This window comes from Trematomus bernacchii, unplaced genomic scaffold (assembly GCF_902827165.1).
Source record: "Trematomus bernacchii unplaced genomic scaffold, fTreBer1.1, whole genome shotgun sequence".
In the NCBI taxonomy this organism is placed as follows: domain Eukaryota; kingdom Metazoa; phylum Chordata; class Actinopteri; order Perciformes; family Nototheniidae; genus Trematomus; species Trematomus bernacchii.
The window spans coordinates 1-20,301 of record NW_022987818.1 but is presented as its reverse complement, the minus strand read 5'-3'; the positions used below and the strand labels follow the sequence as shown (position 1 = coordinate 20,301).

The 20,301-nt window shown below is 41.5% G+C and overlaps 1 protein-coding gene across 1 annotated transcript in view; it reads right to left on the bottom strand.

The window, feature by feature from the left end:
• LOC117498836 (ATP-dependent RNA helicase A-like) overlaps positions 1 to 17,519 on the bottom strand; it is a gene marked incomplete at its 5' end in the record, with an annotated part of 31,255 nt that extends 13,736 nt beyond the window's left edge. Inside the window, 13 exon segments of the mRNA XM_034150978.1 lie at positions 660 to 754; positions 2,129 to 2,342; positions 3,401 to 3,498; positions 3,927 to 4,083; positions 4,875 to 4,957; positions 5,182 to 5,323; positions 6,686 to 6,877; positions 11,044 to 11,121; positions 11,991 to 12,053; positions 12,055 to 12,153; positions 13,871 to 13,960; positions 17,160 to 17,296; positions 17,473 to 17,519. Of these exon segments, the coding sequence (XP_034006869.1) occupies positions 660 to 754; positions 2,129 to 2,342; positions 3,401 to 3,498; positions 3,927 to 4,083; positions 4,875 to 4,957; positions 5,182 to 5,323; positions 6,686 to 6,877; positions 11,044 to 11,121; positions 11,991 to 12,053; positions 12,055 to 12,153; positions 13,871 to 13,960; positions 17,160 to 17,296; positions 17,473 to 17,519 (1,495 nt within the window).
• Between the last annotated feature and the right edge of the window lie 2,782 nt (positions 17,520 to 20,301).

Genomic DNA, 20,301 nt, shown 5'->3' with positions numbered 1-20,301 from the left:
GTACTTTCTACTTCTTACATGTTGAACACAAATACCTGTACTTTCTACTTCTTACATGTTGAACACAAATACCTGTACTTTCTACTTCTTACATGTTGAACCCAAATACCTGTACTTTCTACTTCTTACATTTAGAACACAAATACCTGTACTTTCTACTTCTTACATGTTGAACACAAATACCTGTACTTTCTACTTCTTACATGTTGAACACAAATACCTGTACTTTCTACTTCTTACATGTTGAACACAAATACCTGTACTTTCTACTTCTTACATGTTGAACTCAAATACCTGTACTTTCTACTTCTTACATGTTGAACACAAATACCTGTACTTTCTACTTCTCACATGTTGAACCCAAATACCTGTACTTTCTACTTCTCACATTTCCCAAACAGGCTGGTTCCTTTAGTTTGAATGTGTGTTTGGTGGCGTGGTCATTATTATTTAGAGTCATTGCGTGCCTATTGATTTGAACACGATCCGTGTATCCATCATTTCAAAGGCCCTGTATCTGGTCTCCATGGTGTCAGTGTTGAGTCTCACGTGTATGGACGTTTTAAAGTGATTTTAAGACCTTGTTGTCCTGGAAACTGCTTCGAGTCTCTTTAAAGACGTTTAAAAACAACAAAGATTTGAATATGTCCGTCTCTGACCTTCCTGATGTTGTCGGGCACCGGCTCGAACACCTTCCTCTGCTCCTCACGGGGGATCTGAGAGTGGAGGGGCATGATCCGGTACCGGTTACTTCCTGGAAACAAATACAACACTTCAGCAAAACAAAAACAACCCAACAACAACACGGTGCTCCGTTTAAACTGGACACACACCGATACATCTAGAAGCTGCATTTCATTTCAAAACCATCCATTGAGCTTAGGGTCTCATTGATTATAGGGTCTCATTGATTATAGGGTCTCATTGATTATAGGGTCTCATTTAGCATAGGGCAGGGGTCGGCAACCCCTGGCACGCGTGCCAGCATTGGCATGCGGCACCGTAACCAGTGGCACACTAGGAATAAGTGGAATAAGTGTGCAAAATATTTAAATTGTATTTTCGGATCCTGAACGAGACCGCCGCCAGAGCGCGTCTCCCCGTTACCTGCAGAAGGAAGCCATGCACGCACCGCAGCCCCGCTCTCTTTAACTCCAGGTGACTTTCTGCCGCTTTCCTCCGTGGTGCAGGGCTGATTGTTTCACCACAGAGGAAAGCACTTCACAAATTGCAGTACCCATAAGGAGCTGTACAAATGCCGCAGTTTTTGCGTGGCTGTGTCTTTAGTTGAAAGCCCAGTGGCGATCTGCTCATCTCTCATCTAAATAATATGCTACAAAGGGGCGGACTGGCCATCTGTGTGTTGAACTTTCCTGTCGGCTCCCAGACCGTAGTCGAGGAGGGCAGAAGCAACAAGCTTCAGGTTCAATAACCCACTTTAGCTTAAATGACTGGAGAGAGGCGAGCTCTTCTGGGGAGGCCGTTGCATTTATTTAGCTGTTCTTCTGTTTCACAAAATACATCACAGACCTGTTTTTCTGCTGCCTCGTTTCACTTCCAGAAACATACACACGCTCCCTCACTCTCGCTCTACCATCCACACACACACATGCACACGCCACACCCCTCTCTCTCTCTCTGAAAGGGACAGCGATCTCATCTCACTCTGCATGACCCTAATATCATAACATGTGTGTTCTGGAGAATCACAGAACGGACGATCGTCCTTATTATTAAGCCGTTTAAACCAATTATTTAAATGTGTTTGTTAAATTCGGCATCATGTAAGTTGTGCTGACAGGTCCACACACTGCTTCCCCGCAGCGAGGCCCCCCCGCCCTCCTGTTGATAGTTCACGAGCGTCAAGCTCCTCAACCCCCCCCGTTGATAATTCTTGATCGTTGGCACGCTGATAACAATTTTTTTTTTTTTTAAATGGCACTTCATATCAAAAAGGTTGCCGACCCCTGGCATAGGGTCTCATTGATTATAGGGTCTCATTTAGCATGGGGTCTCATTGATTATAGGGTCTCATTTATTATAGGGTCTCATTGATTATAGGGTCTCATTGATTATAGGGTCTCATTGATTATAGGGTGTTATTGAGCCTTCCTGGTTGTGGGCGTACCGAAGTGGGGGTTGGTCTCCAGGTGCCTCTGCATGGCGAAGATGAGGTTCCAGCCGGGCAGGAAGACGAGCACCGCCCCCGCCACCTGCAGCGTCTCGATGTAGCGCAGCAGCGCCTCCACCAGCTCGAAGGACGTCTCCTTCTCGCTGATCAGAGCCATGGAGCGCTTCGTCTCCGCAGAGTACTCCGGACCGCAGAGCACGTTGCAGTTCGTCTGCAGAAACACACAGATCACACTTTAACTCCGGGGGGTCAAACTCAAGGCCTGCGACTTCACTTCATGCAGCCCCGTGCTCGCAAAGAAACGCTTATTATACGGTTACATGCCGCTTTACAAATGCTCTGTATGTGAGGACTACTTCCATCTTTGAGAGGATCATAAATACATGAGTCCTGAGATTGAAGCTCAAGCTGGTGAACAGGGATTATTAAAATGTTTAACTATTCAGAAAGTCAATTTTGAGATTTTTAGAAAGTCAGATTTCTTTGAAAAAGTCAGAATTTTGAGAAAAAGTCAGAATTTTGTAGATTTTGAGAAAAAGTCAACATTTTGAGAAAAAGTCAATTCTTTTTTGAATAAATCAAAATGTTGAGAAAGTCACATTTTTTAGATTTTTAGAAAAAGTAAGATTTCTTTGAAAAAGTCAATTTTTTTGAAAAAGTCAAAATGTTGTAGATTTTGAGAAAAAGTCAGAATTTTGTAGATTTTGAGAAAAAGTCAACATTTTGAGAAAAAGTCAAATTTTTTAGATTTTTAGAAAAAGTAAGATTTCTTTGAAAAAGTCAATTCTTTTTTGAAAAAGTCAAAATGTTGAGAAAGTTAGAATTTTGAGAAAAAGTCAGAATTTTGTAGATTTTGAGAAAAAGTCAGAATTTTGTAGATTTTGAGAAAAAGTCAACATTTTGAGAAAGTCACATTTTTTAGATTTTTAGAAAAAGTCAGAATTTTGTAGATTTTAAGAAAGTCTGAATTTAGCGATTTTTTGAAAAAGTAAGAATTTTTTGAAAAAGTCAACATTTTGAGAAAGTCAGAATTTAGTTTATTGTCTATAAACTACATGTCAAACGTACGTAAAGGGTCCTGAACATATTGTCTTCAGTGATGTTATGTTAAATGTCTGTTTCCCTTCTCTGTTAATGTTGAAGCTGCTTGATGCAAGATAACGTCACACTTGATCTGAAGGTCCTATCGTATCATATTCATTTCATTCAACCTCCCTGAGCTGCAGACACTGTATTTATGAGCAGTAGCGTAAGGGAAGGGTTTCTCACGTCTTCCTCTCCTCCCTCCTCGTCTTTGTCCTTCTTCTTGCGGTCCATCGGAGGAGGGATGAAGTTGGTCATCTGGATGCAGTCTTCCAGGAAATACTCTGTTTTGAACACAAAGGATAAGTCACACATCTGTAGTTCTCAGGCTGGGTTTAACTCAACCTCTCTCACTCCATCAGAGCCATTTTGTTTATGATTATGCAGTCTTACTTCATCCAACAGGCCACAAGACTATTAAACACCTGAACTTTTGAAACAACATCCATAACATTCATCTGGCTGCAACTTGCAAATTATTTATCTAATATAAGATATGTCTTTTATTTTCGTAAAGCACTTTGAATTGCACTGTGTTGAAATGTGCTATATAAATACACTTGCCATTTACTTGCACTATTTTTTCAGTTTTATCAGTTTTATTGTGTTGCTCTGTTGAAGGAGCCTCAGATGTTCATCGTCATAACTACACTGTAGCTATGCACGTATGACTAATACAAGCCTTGAACCTTGAACCCTTGAGCCTTGTTACCTTCCACGGGGAAGGTGCGTCCGAACACCTCGATGACGGGCGCGTTGAAGAAGTACTCTCTGAACATGGAGGTGTCGATGGTGGCCGACATGAGGAGGACTCGCACCTCGGGGTACGCCTGGATCACGTCTCTGAGCACCACCATCAGGAAGTCCGTCTGCACACAGTTCAGTGCTTCATTTTAAACATCTCCCATCGTGCTGTTTTTAGGCATATATTATAGGTCTCCGATATATACACAAATATAAAAAACATGTCTATGAAGTGTTTTGCTCCAATACCAAACAGATCCTTCTAGCCTCATCCCCTTCTATTCCAGCTGTTACTAAAGAGATGATTCTGGGTCTGTAGCTTTGATGAAACTCCATATCATGTTCCAAACCACATCAAGGATTCTCTCTGAAACAGTATGGAGCTCAAACTCTTTCTCTCTCTCAGGTTTACCACAAGGTGACTTCCTTTTGATTTCCTGCTTCTTCACACATGCTCTCTCCAGTACAGGTTAGCTCTGAGTGTTAGCATGCTAATGTAAACACAGACCATATTACTTCCAGAACACGTCTCATTGTTTCTGACAGCAACGTTTCTGATTGGCCGGGTGTAAAGCCCGCCCACATTTTAGTAATGTGGTCATGACGCAGCAAATCTGGATCAGCTCCGTTGTTCCCCCGTTTTTAGAGATGTGGGTACGGAGTTAAAGAGAGAGGGGTTTATTTCCTGACACTTTGTGAGTCTCCTGACACACCGGGGACACACGGGGACACACGGGGACACACCGGGGACACACGGGGACACACCGGGGACACACCGGGGACACACCGGGTACACACAGGGACACACCGGGGACACATGGTGATGTAGAGAAGACATCAAAAAGTGACCTTTAAAATGTGTCTTAACATCATGTTTTGTTCTCAAGGTGCTGAACGGATGTAAAACTGAACTCACGTTGATGTCTCTCTCGTGGATCTCATCAACGATAACGTGGCTGATTCCTCTGATTCCTGCTTCAAGCTTCCTCAGCAACACTCCTGAAACACAAACACACACTCATCAACACACAACACACACTCATCAACACACACTCAACACACAACACACACTCATCAACACACTGCAGACACACAACACTGTCCACAGCAAGCTGATTAAATATCATCCAAACAGTGAATCCTCTCAAGTCTTGGTGTGAGTCAGTAAAAACTGAGCTTTTGGGAGACCGATGGAAACGTCTGTTTCCCAAATGTTAACGTACCGACGGTGCAGAAGAGGATGCTGGCGTGCGGGCGGGGAAGGACGGACTCGAACCGGACGCTGTATCCACAACTCCTCCCAACATCCTCCGCCCTCTCGTAGGAAACTCGCTCGGCCACCGACACGGCGCTGATCCTCCGGGGCTGCAGGAGATCAAACCAGGACACAGAGTGAGCAACAGGTTCTCCTTCACCTGCAGCCTGTAGCTATTAGCTGAATGGTCAACATCCATATGCATATTGAGAGTAGCATGCTAACTAAGGTATCCCAACTGTAGCTGTGAACATGACAGGATGTATGATTACCTAGAAGAGCATCAGGACTGTTTGAGGCATATGATAGCTATGTGATGAACATGATGATTCAGCCTCTATGGAGAGAGACATATGACAAGCATGCTCATTTCTGACGTGGAGCTAATCTGAAGTAAACATTGAATACTGCTTTCTATTCCTCCATCTTGTGACTGTGTAACTCCCTCTCTTGGATATCAGCATGTGAAGGACACTGTTCAGGAACTAGTTGATGCTCTGTATGTGATGACTACTTCCATTCTGGAGAGGATCACAGATACATGGATCCTGATGTTGAAGCTCAAGCCGGGGACCAGTGATAATTAACATTTTTAAGTATTCAGAAAAATTCCGATTTTTGAGAAAAAGTCATGATTGAGATTTTGAGAAAAAAGTCAGAATATTGAGAAAAAAAGTCAGGATTTTTAGAAAAAAAGCCAGGATTTTGAGGAAAAGTGTCAGGATTTTCAGATTTTCAGAAAAAACCCAACATTTTGAGAAACAAGTCAAGATTTTCGAAATTTTGAGAAGAAAGTCAGGATTTTGAGATTTTCAGAAAAAAACCAACATTTTGAGAAAAAAGTCAATATTTTCAAAATCTTGAGAAAAAAAGTCAGGATTTTGAGAAAAAAAGTCAGGATTTTCAGATTTTCAGAAAAAACCCAACATTTTGAGAAACAAGTCAAGATTTTCGAAATTTTGAGAAGAAAGTCAGAATTTTGAGATTTTCAGAAAAAACCCAACATTTTGAGAAAAAAGTCAAGATTTTCGAAATTTTGAGAAAAAAAGTCAGAATTTTGAGATTTTCAGAAAAAACCCAACATTTTGAGAAAAAAAGTCAAGATTTTCGAAATTTTGAGAAAAAAAGTCAGGATTTTGAGAAAAAAAGTCAGGATTTTCAGATTTTCAGAAAAAACCCAACATTTTGAGAAAAAAAACTCAGCATTTTGTACATGACAGGATGTATGATTACAAGAACCGGTATTCCTCCATCTTGTGACTGTGTAACTCCCTCTCTTGGATATGTGAAGGACACTGTTCAGGAACTAGTTGATGCTCTGTATGTGATGACTACTTCCATTCTGGAGAGGATCACAAATACATGGATCCTGAGATTGAAGATCAAGCTCCGGTGACCAGGGAGATTTCTCTAACACCTATACTGGTGCGCTAATCCCATTGCTCAATAATGACATAAGAATTCCTCTTTACCTGCGTGACCACGATGTTGCAGTCGGAGGCTTTCCCCGCCTTGATGAAGCGGTCCAGGATGTACTGAGGCACCTGCGTGGTTTTCCCGCAGCCGGTGGCTCCTCTGATGATCACCACCGCATTGCTCTCCACCGCCGCCATGATATCCTCCTCAAACTTTTTGACGGGCAGCGTGTCGCGCTCCGCCAGGATCTGAAAACACAACACTCACGGTTTCATACACTCTCATATGTCTTATAATCAGAGGTGGGAAGTATTGTACAAATACTTTGTTACTGTACTCAAGTAGATTTTTCTGGTATCAGTACTTTACTCCACGACTTATTTTTCCGACGCCTTTTTACTTTGACTTCTTACATTTTGAACACAAATACCTGTACTTTCTACTTCTTACATGTTGAACACAAATACCTGTACTTTCTACATGTTGAACACCAATACCTGTACTTTCTACTTCTTACATGTTGAACACAAATACCTGTACTTTCTACTTCTTACATGTTGAACCCAAATACCTGTACTTTCTACTTCTTACATGTTGAACACAAATACCTGTACTTTCTACTTCTTACATGTTGAACACAAATACCTGTACTTTCTACTTCTTCCCATGTTTGAACACAAATACCTGTACTTTCTACTTCTCACATGTTGAACACAAATACCTGTACTTTCTACTTCTCACATGTTGAACACAAATACCTGTACTTTCTACTTCTCACATGTTGAACACAAATACCTGTACTTTCTACTTCTTACATGTTGAACCCAAATACCTGTACTTTCTACTTCTTACATGTTGAACACAAATACCTGTACTTTCTACTTCTTACATGTTGAACACAAATACCTGTACTTTCTACTTCTTACATGTTGAACACAAATACCTGTACTTTCTACTTCTTACATGTTGAACACAAATACCTGTACTTTCTACTTCTCACATGTTGAACACAAATACCTGTACTTTCTACTTCTCACATGTTGAACACAAATACCTGTACTTTCTACTTCTTACATGTTGAACCCAAATACCTGTACTTTCTACTTCTTACATGTTGAACACAAATACCTGTACTTTCTACTTCTTACATGTTGAACACAAATACCTGTATTTTCTACTTCTTACATTTTGAACACAAATACCTGTACTTTCTACTTCTTACATGTTGAACCCAAATACCTGAACTTTCTACTTCTCACATGTTGAACACAAATACCTGTACTTTCTACTTCTTACATGTTGAACCCAAATACCTGTACTTTCTACTTCTCTCATGTTGAACCCAAATACCTGTACTTTCTACTTCTTACATGTTGAACACAAATACCTGTACTTTCTACTTCTCTCATGTTGAACCCAAATACCTGTACTTTCTACTTCTTACATGTTGAACACAAATACCTGTACTTTCTACTTCTCACATGTTGAACCCAAATACCTGTACTTTCTACTTCTTACATGTTGAACACAAATACCTGTACTTTCTACTTCTTACATGTTGAACACAAATACCTGTACTTTCTACTTCTTACATTTTGAACACAAATACCTGTACTTTCTACTTCTTACATGTTGAACCCAAATACCTGTACTTTCTACTTCTTACATGTTGAACCCAAATACCTGTACTTTCTACTTCTTACTTCTTACATGTTGAACCCAAATACCTGTACTTTCTACTTCTTACATGTTGAACCCAAATACCTGTACTTTCTACTTCTTACATGTTGAACACAAATACCTGTACTTTCTACTTCTTACATGTTGAACCCAAATACCTGTACTTTCTACTTCTTACATGTTGAACCCAAATACCTGTACTTTCTACTTCTTACATGTTGAACCCAAATACCTGTACTTTCTACTTCTTACATGTTGAACACAAATACCTGTACTTTCTACTTCTTACATTTTTAACACAAATACCTGTACTTTCTACTTCTTACATGTTGAACCCAAATACCTGTACTTTCTACTTCTTACATGTTGAACCCAAATACCTGAACTTTCTACTTCTTACATGTTGAACACAAATACCTGTACTTTCTACTTCTTACATGTTGAACACAAATACCTGTACTTTCTACTTCTTACATGTTGAACACAAATACCTGTACTTTCTACTTCTTACATGTTGAACACAAATACCTGTACTTTCTACTTCTTACATGTTGAACCCAAATACCTGTACTTTCTACTTCTTACATGTTGAACCCAAATACCTGTACTTTCTACTTCTTACATGTTGAACACAAATACCTGTACTTTCTACTTCTTACATGTTGAACCCAAATACCTGTACTTTCTACTTCTTACATGTTGAACCCAAATACCTGTACTTTCTATTTCTTACATGTTGAACCCAAATACCTGTACTTTCTACTTCTTACATGTTGAACCCAAATACCTGTACTTTCTACTTCTCACATGTTGAACACAAATACCTGTACTTTCTACTTCTTACATGTTGAACCCAAATACCTGTACTTTCTACTTCTTACATGTTGAACACAAATACCTGTACTTTCTACTTCTTACATGTTGAACTCAAATACCTGTACTTTCTACTTCTCACATTTCCCAAACAGGCTGGTTCCTTTAGTTTGAATGTGTGTTTGGTGGCGTGATCATTATTATTTAGAGTCATTGCGTGCCTATTGATTTGAACACGATCCGTGTATCCATCATTTCCTGGTCTTCTCTAAAGCAGGGGTTCCCAAAGTGGGGGTCGCGAGATGATTCAAAATAAAATAATAATATTTTTTATTATTATTATCCAGTGTTTCCCACATAATTAGATTCTATTTGTAGGGGCACCGCGGGGCAATGTTATATAATTCAGGCTATGAATGATATATTGTTACGTGCCAGGCAGGCTGTACTTGTGTACAAACCCTAACAAACCCTTCTGTAAAAACCTTCAGAATATTGATAGGAATATAACTGGAAGGTTTGGTGTATGTAAGTGCTAATGAAGTGGACATTTCTCACTAGAGGAGAAAAAAACTCATTTTGAGAAAAGGACCTTTAAAGATTGCAGTGTGACGCTAGCTAAACCCTGCTGTTCTTTGGATGACAGCTTGCGCCTCGACGTACTCCGTGAACGTATTTCGTGTTCGGGATCATTTGTTTTTTGTCTAACATGGCTTCGTGCAAGTGACAATTGTTGTCGTCTTCTCTGTGAACGTTTTTATCGCTGTTCTTTTGCCATTTTGAGATTTTAATTTCCAGCGAAATCTATACCAAGAAGTGTTTTAGCACACCACGTGACGCATCTGAACGAAATCACGTGGTCAGAAATTGACACCAGCCAATGAGATATGTTTTTTTCGGTTTAAGACCTCTTTGTACTTTCACGATTGGTACAAAGGAAATGACCATATTTGGATCCGATGAGATTGTGCAGGAGAGACGGAGCTTTCCAACGATACCTCTGAAGACATGGTGCAAACAGCGGTCACGGTACTTTATGTTACGTTAGAATGCTAACCTTTGGTGAATTTAGGAGAAACCTACAGACTCAAATAGACAAAATATAGTAAAATAAACACCTAAATGTGTATTTTGTACATTTTCCTTCCAAAAGCCTGAAAGAAAACATGTTATGGAATCAAAATAGCACAACATATCAAAATGACCAGTGCATGAAAAACGATGTGTTTGCCTGCCGTGTCTCGCCTTCATGAGTGAGACACGGCGGAGTTGAGGATCTGTGGGGTTTGTATGTCGATGTATGGGAAACACTGTTGTTTGTATGACAATTCACTAACAACCAATTCACGTGAAGGGGGGGTCGCCAGTCTCCGGCACAGTGATTTTGGGGGTCGCGGGCTGAAAAGTTTGGGAACCCCTGCTCTAAAGAAGAGGGACCAATGAAAACGTTCCGTTGTTCAGCATGGAAACATTCATTAGCTAACAATGACATTATTGTTCTATTAATATAAAGGGAGGTCAGGTACTCTTTAAAACAGCTGCTAGTTATGGGTACTTTTTACTGAAGTACATTTCAAAGCCCTCTTTACTTTGACTTGAGTAAAGAAGTTTAGTCAGTACTTCTACTTTACCAGAGTATTTTTAAACACGAGTATCTGTACTTCTACTTGAGTACAGGCTGTGTGTACTTCTACTTGAGTACAGGATGTGTGTACTTCTACTTGAGTACAGGATGTGTGTACTTCTACTTGAGTAAAGGATGTGTGTACTTCTACTTGAGTAAAGGATGTGTGTACTTCTACTTGAGTAAAGGATGTGTGTACTTCTACTTGAGTAAAGGATGTGTGTACTTTAACATCTCTGCTTATAACATTCTTAAAAGTAATTCATGATTCTCATGCTAAGAAGAAAGCAGTCTGACCTTCTGCAGGTTTTCGTCGTGGTCCAGTTGGTACTTCAGCTCGTCATGCAGCTCACCGCTGATCTGCTCCGGAGTGCACTGCAGAAATAAAGGAAATGGCTAAGCTAAAGGTGGCTAATGTTGGGCTATAAAGGAACTACAGCACGGTCACATGACTTCACGTCACCACCGCTAAGCTAAAGGAGGCTAATGTTGGGCTATAAAGGAACTACAGCACGGTCACATGACTTCACGTCACCACCGCTAAGCTAAAGGTGGCTAATGTTGGGCTATAAAGGAACTACAGCACGGTCACATGACTTCACGTCACCACCGCTAAGCTAAAGGTGGCTAATGTTGGGCTATAAAGGAACTACAGCACGGTCACATGACTTCACGTCACCACCGCTAAGCTAAAGGAGGCTAATGTTGGGCTATAAAGGAACTACAGCACGGTCACATGACTTCACGTCACCACCGCTAAGCTAAAGGAGGCTAATGTTGGGCTATAAAGGAACTACAGCACGGTGACATGACTTCACGTCTCCACCGCTAAGCTAAAGGAGGCTAATGTTGGGCTATAAAGGAACTACAGCACGGTCACATGACTTCACGTCACCACCGCTAAGCTAAAGGTGGCTAATGTTGGGCTATAAAGGAACTACAGCACGGTCACATGACTTCACGTCACCACCGCTAAGCTAAAGGAGGCTAATGTTGGGCTACAAAGGAACTACAGCACGGTCACATGACTTCACGTCACCACCGCTAAGCTAAAGGTGGCTAATGTTGGGCTATAAAGGAACTACAGCACGGTCACATGACTTCACTTCAACACAGCTAAGCTAAAGGTGGCTAATGTTGGGCTATAAAGGAACTACAGCACGGTCACATGACTTCACGTCACCACCGCTAAGCTAAAGGAGGCTAATGTTGGGCTATAAAGGAACTTGTATTTTTAGACTCACATAGGCCAGCGGGCCGTCGTCGATGTTGCTGCTGGTCCAGGGGTTCCAGTTGACCTGGGGGGGGCGACCAGGGCACGACCCCCGCTGTAGTCTGACGCTGAGACGGCTCGAAGGACGCCATCTTCCCCTGGATCAGAGACACGGGGCAGGAGGGGTCTGCCGGCTGCAGGGGGGGGGGGGCAATACAAGGCAAGTTCATTCATACAGCACCTTTCAACACAAGGCAAGTCAAAGGGCTTTACAAAAATGAAAGACATTAAGAGCATTAGCCTGTTAAGCCCTGAGCCTGTTTTTCAGGTCTCAGGCTCGAAAATGACATTCCCAGAACAAATGACCATATCATATATATGATATGTGTTATATTGTCTTATTTATACCATATCTATTCATTTTACTACACTGTTCATAATTTAAATACTTTCAGATGTATATATTTAGCACTTTACTGCTGTTTTGCACATCTGGTTAAAAGCTAACTGCATTTTGTTGTCCTAGTACTTGTACTTGAATCTAATCTAATATATTCTATGTTAAAGGTGGGGTAGGTAATGTTGGAGAAACCAGCTCGAGATCGCTAGAATTTGAAAATACACAGCCGGAACAAATCTGCCACTTCCTCACAGAGCCCCTCCTCCAACACACACGAACGCGCACATGACCAATGAGGGCACGAGATAAGTTTGTGCACAGATGGAAGGCTGACAGGCAGGTAGGCCATCCAGTTATTTTAGCCGGGCCGGCTCAGATGATTGGTCGTGCTTTTTACAGTACTACGGCTTCCACAGATGATATTCATTATGGATTTATTGTCAAAGCATTTAAGATATTCATTGCTACCTTTAAAGGTGGGGTAGGTAAGTTTGAGAAACCGGCTCGAGATACACTTTTTGTTATATTCCATGGAATGCTCTTAACATCCCGATAGCAATGAATATCTGAAGTGCTTTGACAAAAAATCCATTAAAAAATATCATCTGTGGAAGCTGTAGTACTGTAAAAAGCACGACCAATCATCTGAGCCGGCCCGGCTAAAATAACTGGATGGCCTACCTGCCTGTCAGCCTTCCATCTGTGCACAAACTTATCTCGTGCCCTCATTGGTCATGTGCGCGTTCGTGTGTGTTGGAGGAGGGGCTCTGTGAGGAAGTGGCAGATTTGTTCCGGTTGTGTATTTTCAAGTTCTAGCGCACTCCAGCTGGTTTCTCCAAAATTACCTACCCCACCTTTAATACAAAAAGTAAAAGGTGTTTTGTTTTGAAAAGTTCTGTATAAATAAAGTTATTAATATAATTATTTGTATTAGTATATGTTCTGAAAATAGTGAATGTCCTCTTCCAATAATTGAGTAACATGATAACAAAGGTATACCAAATGCTCTGTATGCGACTACTTCCATTCTTGAGAGGATCATAAATACATGGATCCTGATGTTGAAGCTCAAGCCGGGGATTATTAAAATGTTTAACTCTTCAGAAAAAGTCAGATTTGAGGAAAAAGTCAGATTTTTGAGGAAAAAGTCAGATTTTTGAGATTTTGAGAAAAAGTCAGGATATTTTGAAAAAAACAGAATTTTGAGAAAAAACTCAGTATTTTGAGAAAAAGTCTGAATGTTGAGATTTTCAGAAAAAAGCCAACATTGAGAAAAAAACTAATTATTTTGTACAGGAAAGGACACTGTTCAGCAACTAGTTGTACCAAATGCTCTGTATGTGATGACTTCTTCCATTCTTGAGAGGATCATAACTACATGGATCCTGAGATTGAAGCTCAAGCCGGGGTCCAGTGAGATTTTTCTAACAGTATATATATATATATATATATATATTAACATTATATCTACTATATCGACACTCAACGGTCTGGGGGCTCATTGGACTCACAGGGGGGGGGATGAGGACGCCGAGCTCCTGGACGACGGCCGCCAGCTGCTGCTGCAGATCTTCAGAAACACTGACATCAAACGGCTCCAGCTGGAAAACACAGAGACACTGAGAGCCTGAACACAACACAGGAAACGGCAACGCTTATATCTCTCTAATAAATTAGACTGTGGGTATATCCTGCATTCAGTGAGTGCACGTCAGCTGCTATAATCTGTGTGTAGTAATAACATGTTTATCAGTGAAAAAGGTCTATAGCGAAACAACAAACCAAGTCGCCGAGAGGCTGAGGCCGGGCCGGTTTGATATTGTGTGACACGCTACAAAAAAGTACTTAATGTGGTTTAATGAAAACTGGAATGATCAAGTTATTCTCCTTGGACATGTACATTGTTAGATTAACCCTTGTGCCCTCCTCAGACATTTTTGTACATTGTTCCTGACTCTTCTTTTTGATTTGGTGTTCATTTCAGCGTGTTTCAGCTTTTGATGGATTTTTGCAAGAAGTCTTCTTTTGAGTCAAATTTTTTAAATCCAATGTCGTTTACTCGTACATGTTTTGTATACTCTCGCGATGCATTTTGCACCCTCTGGACCCCTTCGTGGCAAAAATGTACACGCTCATAAAAACTGCTATTAAATCATATATCAATATTTTATTAAACTGTTTTTTTCATGAATCACATATACAACTTCTAACGTGCTCAAAACTACCAAACATTCAATCATTGGCAGGATTTTAACCCTTTAAATGCCTGTTTCATTATTTTAATTATTTCATTTCTCTCAAAAATGCCTCAGCATTTCATTTAGAAGAAAAGTGATATTTGATATTTCTACTCTATTCCAACAGATTACACCATTTTCCCTCTGGAGGCCGATGCATCACATTCTTACATTTTTGCCAGTTATATTATGGAGCCGTGTGACTACCAGGGGGGCCCGAGAGTGGTGTATGTATATGTGCGTGTGTATATGTGCGTATGTGTATGTGCGTGTGCGTGTGTGTATGTGCGTGTATGTGCGCGTGTGTATGTGCGCGTGTATATGTGCGCGTGTATATGTGCGTATGTGTATGTGCGTGCGTGTATGTGCGTGTATGTGCGTGTGTGTATGTATGTGCGTGTGTATGTGCGCGTGTGTATGTGCGCGTGTGTATGTGCGTGTGTGTATGCGCGTGTATGTGTGTCATTTCCAGCAGCAGGTCCTGCAGCATGTGACCTGGTGCTCTCAGGTGATAGAACAACCATTTTTTAGGCCTGTGCACAACCAGCACACACCTCTCCTCCCTCTCCGTGTGTGTGTGTGAGAATCTGTAAGCATGCACAGATCATTTCATGGGAAAAAAAGGCCATCTTTTGAGGGATGTGTTTGATGTGTCTTTGAAGAGCTGCTTGATTACTCAAAAACAAAAAACAACTGTTAGTGTGTTTATGCACCTGGCTGCCAAAGATAAACATGCAGTTTGACCAAGGGCTTATTTCATTAGTGAGCAGAGAAGGAGAAAGACCTGGAGCAAAGAGAAGGAACTCAAATGAAGAAGCTTTTCAGTGCAGAGGAGACTTCAGAAATAATCTTGCAGCCTTCTTCTGCCAGCTGCAGGACTCATCTGAAGAAGACACAAGGTTTGAGGGGGGGTCTGACACTGAATGCTCTCTGGGGTCTGACACTGAATGCTCTCTGGGGTCTGACACTGAATGCTCTCTGGGGTCTGACACTGAATGCTCTCTGGAGTCCAGCATTTCTTTGAGTTCCTCTGACCCTTCATCTGAAAGTGGAGAGGACACTGAGGGTCCGGCCCACCATCCACCACCACGGGGGGCTTTCTTCTCACAATCTGTGAGGACACCCTGGTTTTCCCCAGCTCCTGGGAGAACGACCTCCGTTCTTCTCTGTCCCCTCACTGTGGGCCGGACCCTCAGTGTCCTCTCCACTTTCAGATGAAGGGTCAGAGGAACTCAAAGAAATGCTGGACCCCAGAGAGCATTCAGTGTCAGACCCCAGAGAGCATTCAGTGTCAGACCCCAGAGAGCATTCAGTGTCAGACCCCAGAGAGCATTCAGTGTCAGACCCCAGAGAGCATTCAGTGTCAGACCCCAGAGAGCATTCAGTGTCAGACCCCAGAGAGCATTCAGTGTCAGACCCCCCCTCAAACCTTGTGTCTTCTTCAGATGAGTCCTGCAGCTGGCAGAAGAAGGCTGCAAGATTATTTCTGAAGTCTCTTCTGCACTGAAAAGCTTCTTCATTTGAGTTCCTTCTCTTTGCTCCAGGTCTTTCTCCTTCTCTGCTCACTAATGAAATAAGCCCTTGGTCAAACTGCATGTTTATCTTTGGCAGCCAGGTGCATAAACACACGAACAGTTGTTTTTGAGTAATCAAGCAGCTCTTCAAAGACACATCAAACACATCCCTCAAAAGATGGCCTTTTTTTTAACCCATGAAATGATCCGTGCATGCTTACAGATTCTCACACACACACACGGAGAGGGAGGAGAGGCACCTCTCGGGCCCCCCTGGTAGTCACACGGCTCCATAATATAACTGGCAAAAATGTAATTATGTGATGCATCGGCCTACAGAGGGAAAATGGTGTAATCTGTTGGAATAGAGTAGAAATATCAAATATCACTTTTCTTCTAAATGAAATGCTGACATTACAAAATGCATGGTTTTATACTGCAATGGCAGTGAGATCAACAAATGTGGTCTGAATGGAAGTCAATGAGGCATTTGAGATAAATGAAATAATTAAAATAATGAAACAGGCATTTAAAGGGTTAAAATCCTGCCAATGATTGAATGTTTGGTAGTTTTGAGTACGTTAGAAGTTGTTCAAGTGATTCATGAAAAGAAAAGTAGAAATAAATATTGATGTATGATTTAATAGAAGTTATTATGGGCGTGTACATTTTTGCCACGAAGGGGTCGAAGGGTTGAAAATTCGAGGAGGGCACACGGGTTAATCAAAGCAATCATTTCAACTTGTGGTCAACAAAAAGTACCCTGTGTCACCCTCTCTTCCACACACAGGTGAACAGGATTATAATGAGTGCCGCCCATGTGACCCAAGCCAACCAATCAATAGTGCTCAAACAAATATCTTATATTAAAACAAAAACGTAATTCTATACATGTTTCATGGCTCCTACAAGGTCCCTAATGAAACCCTACAGAAACAGCATAGTATTGATATATTATGTATTCACAGCAGTTAGAAAAGGACCATCTTTCCCTGAAAACACATTTGTATTTAAATGCAGGCAGAGTGAGAGTATGGCGGCCATCTTACCGTTTCCCCTTCCTTCTTCTTGGTGACCCCGGAGTACGCCTCCAGCACCCCAAGGTGGTACAGCTGCCGAACGAGAGACAACGCACACGACTGAGCCGCCAGCTTCTTGTTGGAGCCGTGCTCTCGAGCCGTGATTTCTGCAGAGCAAAAAAAACTCTTTGACATTCGATCTCAAGTCTCAAAAACATCCAATCGGAACAAAAAAACTCCAATGTTGAGAACAATAGGTGTTCCTCAGGGTGCACGGTTGGGCCCACTTTCACTTTGATAATATCTAAACAGTAGCTTTATGTAAATATATAAAATGTCTTACTTCTGCCGAGCTGCCTCACGAACAGATTCATCTCCGCGATGAAGCTCCTGCAGACACAAACATTACACTCTTCACTTCCTATGGGATTTTCAAAATAAAACAGGAAACGAAGCTTTGGGAAGGGGAAGTGATGGACTCACCTGCGGCAGTGCTCTCAGGAGGAAGCTGTGTGTTTTTCTGCCAGACTTGAGAGTATTAAATCACAGATGGAGATGTGAGGCTCTCTGGCTGCTCGCTGCCCTGCGGTGACACCAGAAATCACAACCACACCCCCAACAGCGCCACCCATGGGACAGCTTTAGTGCTGCATCTAAATGCTGCCCCATGTCTTCATCAGAGGGAGTGAGTTCTGGTGTCACCTTCGTCTTCCTCAAATATTCATCACCTGTCCACACACAGCTGAATGCTACGCCGTCATTTAATTTGTTCCATCTTTGATTTCACATTTTACAATATTTGTATTTATTTATTCTGGCATTCATTACACATTTCCTTTTTTACATTTTTAACTCTTACTTCTATTCAAATAATTATATTATATTTTATTGCACAATTCTACTTTAAGTTGTCGAGTTTATATACAATTTATTATGGAATTCTATCTTTTTATTGCACATTTTACATTCCCTTCTTTATACGAATAGTTTTATTACATTTTTTTAAGTGCACATTTTTTACTTTCAAATCTATTTTGCACATCTCTACTTTATCTCCTTGGTTTCCTAAATCTCTCACATCGTTTAAAATGTTTTTTTTATCATTATGCTTTAAAGGTAGGCTAGGTAAGAATGGAGAAACCAGCTCGAGATCGCTAGAATTTGAAAGTATGCAGTCGGAACAAATCTGCCACTTCCTCACAGAGCCCCTCCTCCAACACACACCAACGCGCACATGACCAATGAGGGCACGAGATAACTTTGTGCACAGATGGAAGGCTGACAGGCAGGTAGGCCATCCAGTTATTTTAGCCGGGCCGGCTCAGATGATTGGTCGTGCTTTTTACAGTATTACGGCTTCCACAGATGATATTTATGTATATATTTTTTGTCAAAGCACTTCAGATATTCATTGCTATCGGGATGTTAAGAGCATTCCATGGAATATAACAAGTGTTTCTGAAGGGAATTACCTACCCCACCTTTAAGGGTCATTAAGGCTGGTGCCCCACGGGAACGAAAACGGGTTGTATCCGCATATTTCTCTTGCGTAGCCCTTTAAGCTACACGAGGCCGTAACTAAACGATAGAAACAGACCCTGCAAACGACAACGGGTCCAAAGGTGGATAGATCTGGGAACGGAGCACTCTGGGGGGTCCAACGGCTCCGTGTGATCGCCTCTATACGAACATTTTGTGATAATGATGACGCAATAGCCCCGCCTCCCCCCACCTCTGCTGCTCACCCCCGCGTCAAAGTACACTGCACACTGAATTCAGATTATTATTCTTTATCTCGATATGGACATAAACGCGAGTGAAGTCTAATCTGACAGGACGGAGACACGCAGCTCCTCCTGCTGTGATGCAGCGAGAGCAAAACACACTTCAAGTCAGATCATCACCCTTAGCTATTTTAATGACCTCTCAAACTAAACTAGTTATAAATATGTTTATTTTTACTGTCGAGTCACTCATTACTGGATCAGCTGCTGCATGAGACAGACACTGACACTGTGAGAAGAGAGGGAAAAGAGAGGCTCCGTGTATTTGATGATTATATATCATTATATCGTCGTTATTCATTTGTTTTAAAGCTCAATAAATAACAAAGAAGACCTTTGACCGGCACTTTTATAATTTTGTCCGGAAGATTTAAACTTTAACACACGCTGACCGGCGAAAAACTCTGCCCGGATCCCTCGGCCCCCACCACGGAGAATAAACAGAAGTGCAGCCATGACAACCATTCTTCTTCGCTGCTTTTGTGGAGGAAGTTACAGCGCCACGTACAGGCTCGGCATATGTACTGCAGCTTTTCCAGCGGTTGGAGCTAAGCGGAGCTGTCTCGTGTGAACAGACACTATCCGGTGTGTATTGCGTGTGGGCGGAAGCTTTTTGGCGATTGCGTTTGCGTTAATCCTATGCGTTTTGCCGTATGCGTTCCCGTGGAGCACCAGCCTAAGATATCAGTTAATTTAATCGTGTCGCACTTCGCTCACTTGCTGATTCTCACTTTGAACAAAGTCTGAAAGTCTGATTATAAAAAACATTTGAGCACATATTTCAATGTGCAGATCCTTTCAAAATTAAGAGGAATTGGACAAAATTAAGAGTATAAATATAATATCTTATTTTAAAATAATTTAAAGAGATCAGGTTTAGGATGGTCTAAACCTATGAAACTAAATAACTGCATGAATAAGAACGTGATTTAGAGCGAGGCTTTAGCGTGTGTGTGGACAGATGTGAATATAATTATTATAATAAAATATGAATAATAACGTAATAGTGAACAGTGAGATCTCTGTGGTGTAGCCGACACACTGCGGAGGTCTCTGGGTTTCTGCAGTCCAGCAGAAAAACACACAGCAGCATCTTGACACACACACACTCTCAGAGGTACCACACACACACTCTCAGAGGTACCACACACACACTCTCAGAGGTACCACACACTCTCAGGTACCACACACACTCTCTGAGGTACCACACACACACTCTGAGGTAACACACACACTCTGAGGTACCACACACACACTCTGAGGTACCACACACACACTCAGAGGTACCACACACACACTCAGAGGTACCACACACACTCAGAGGTACCACACACACTCTGAGGTACCACACACACTCAGAGGTACCACACACACTCTCAGAGGTACCA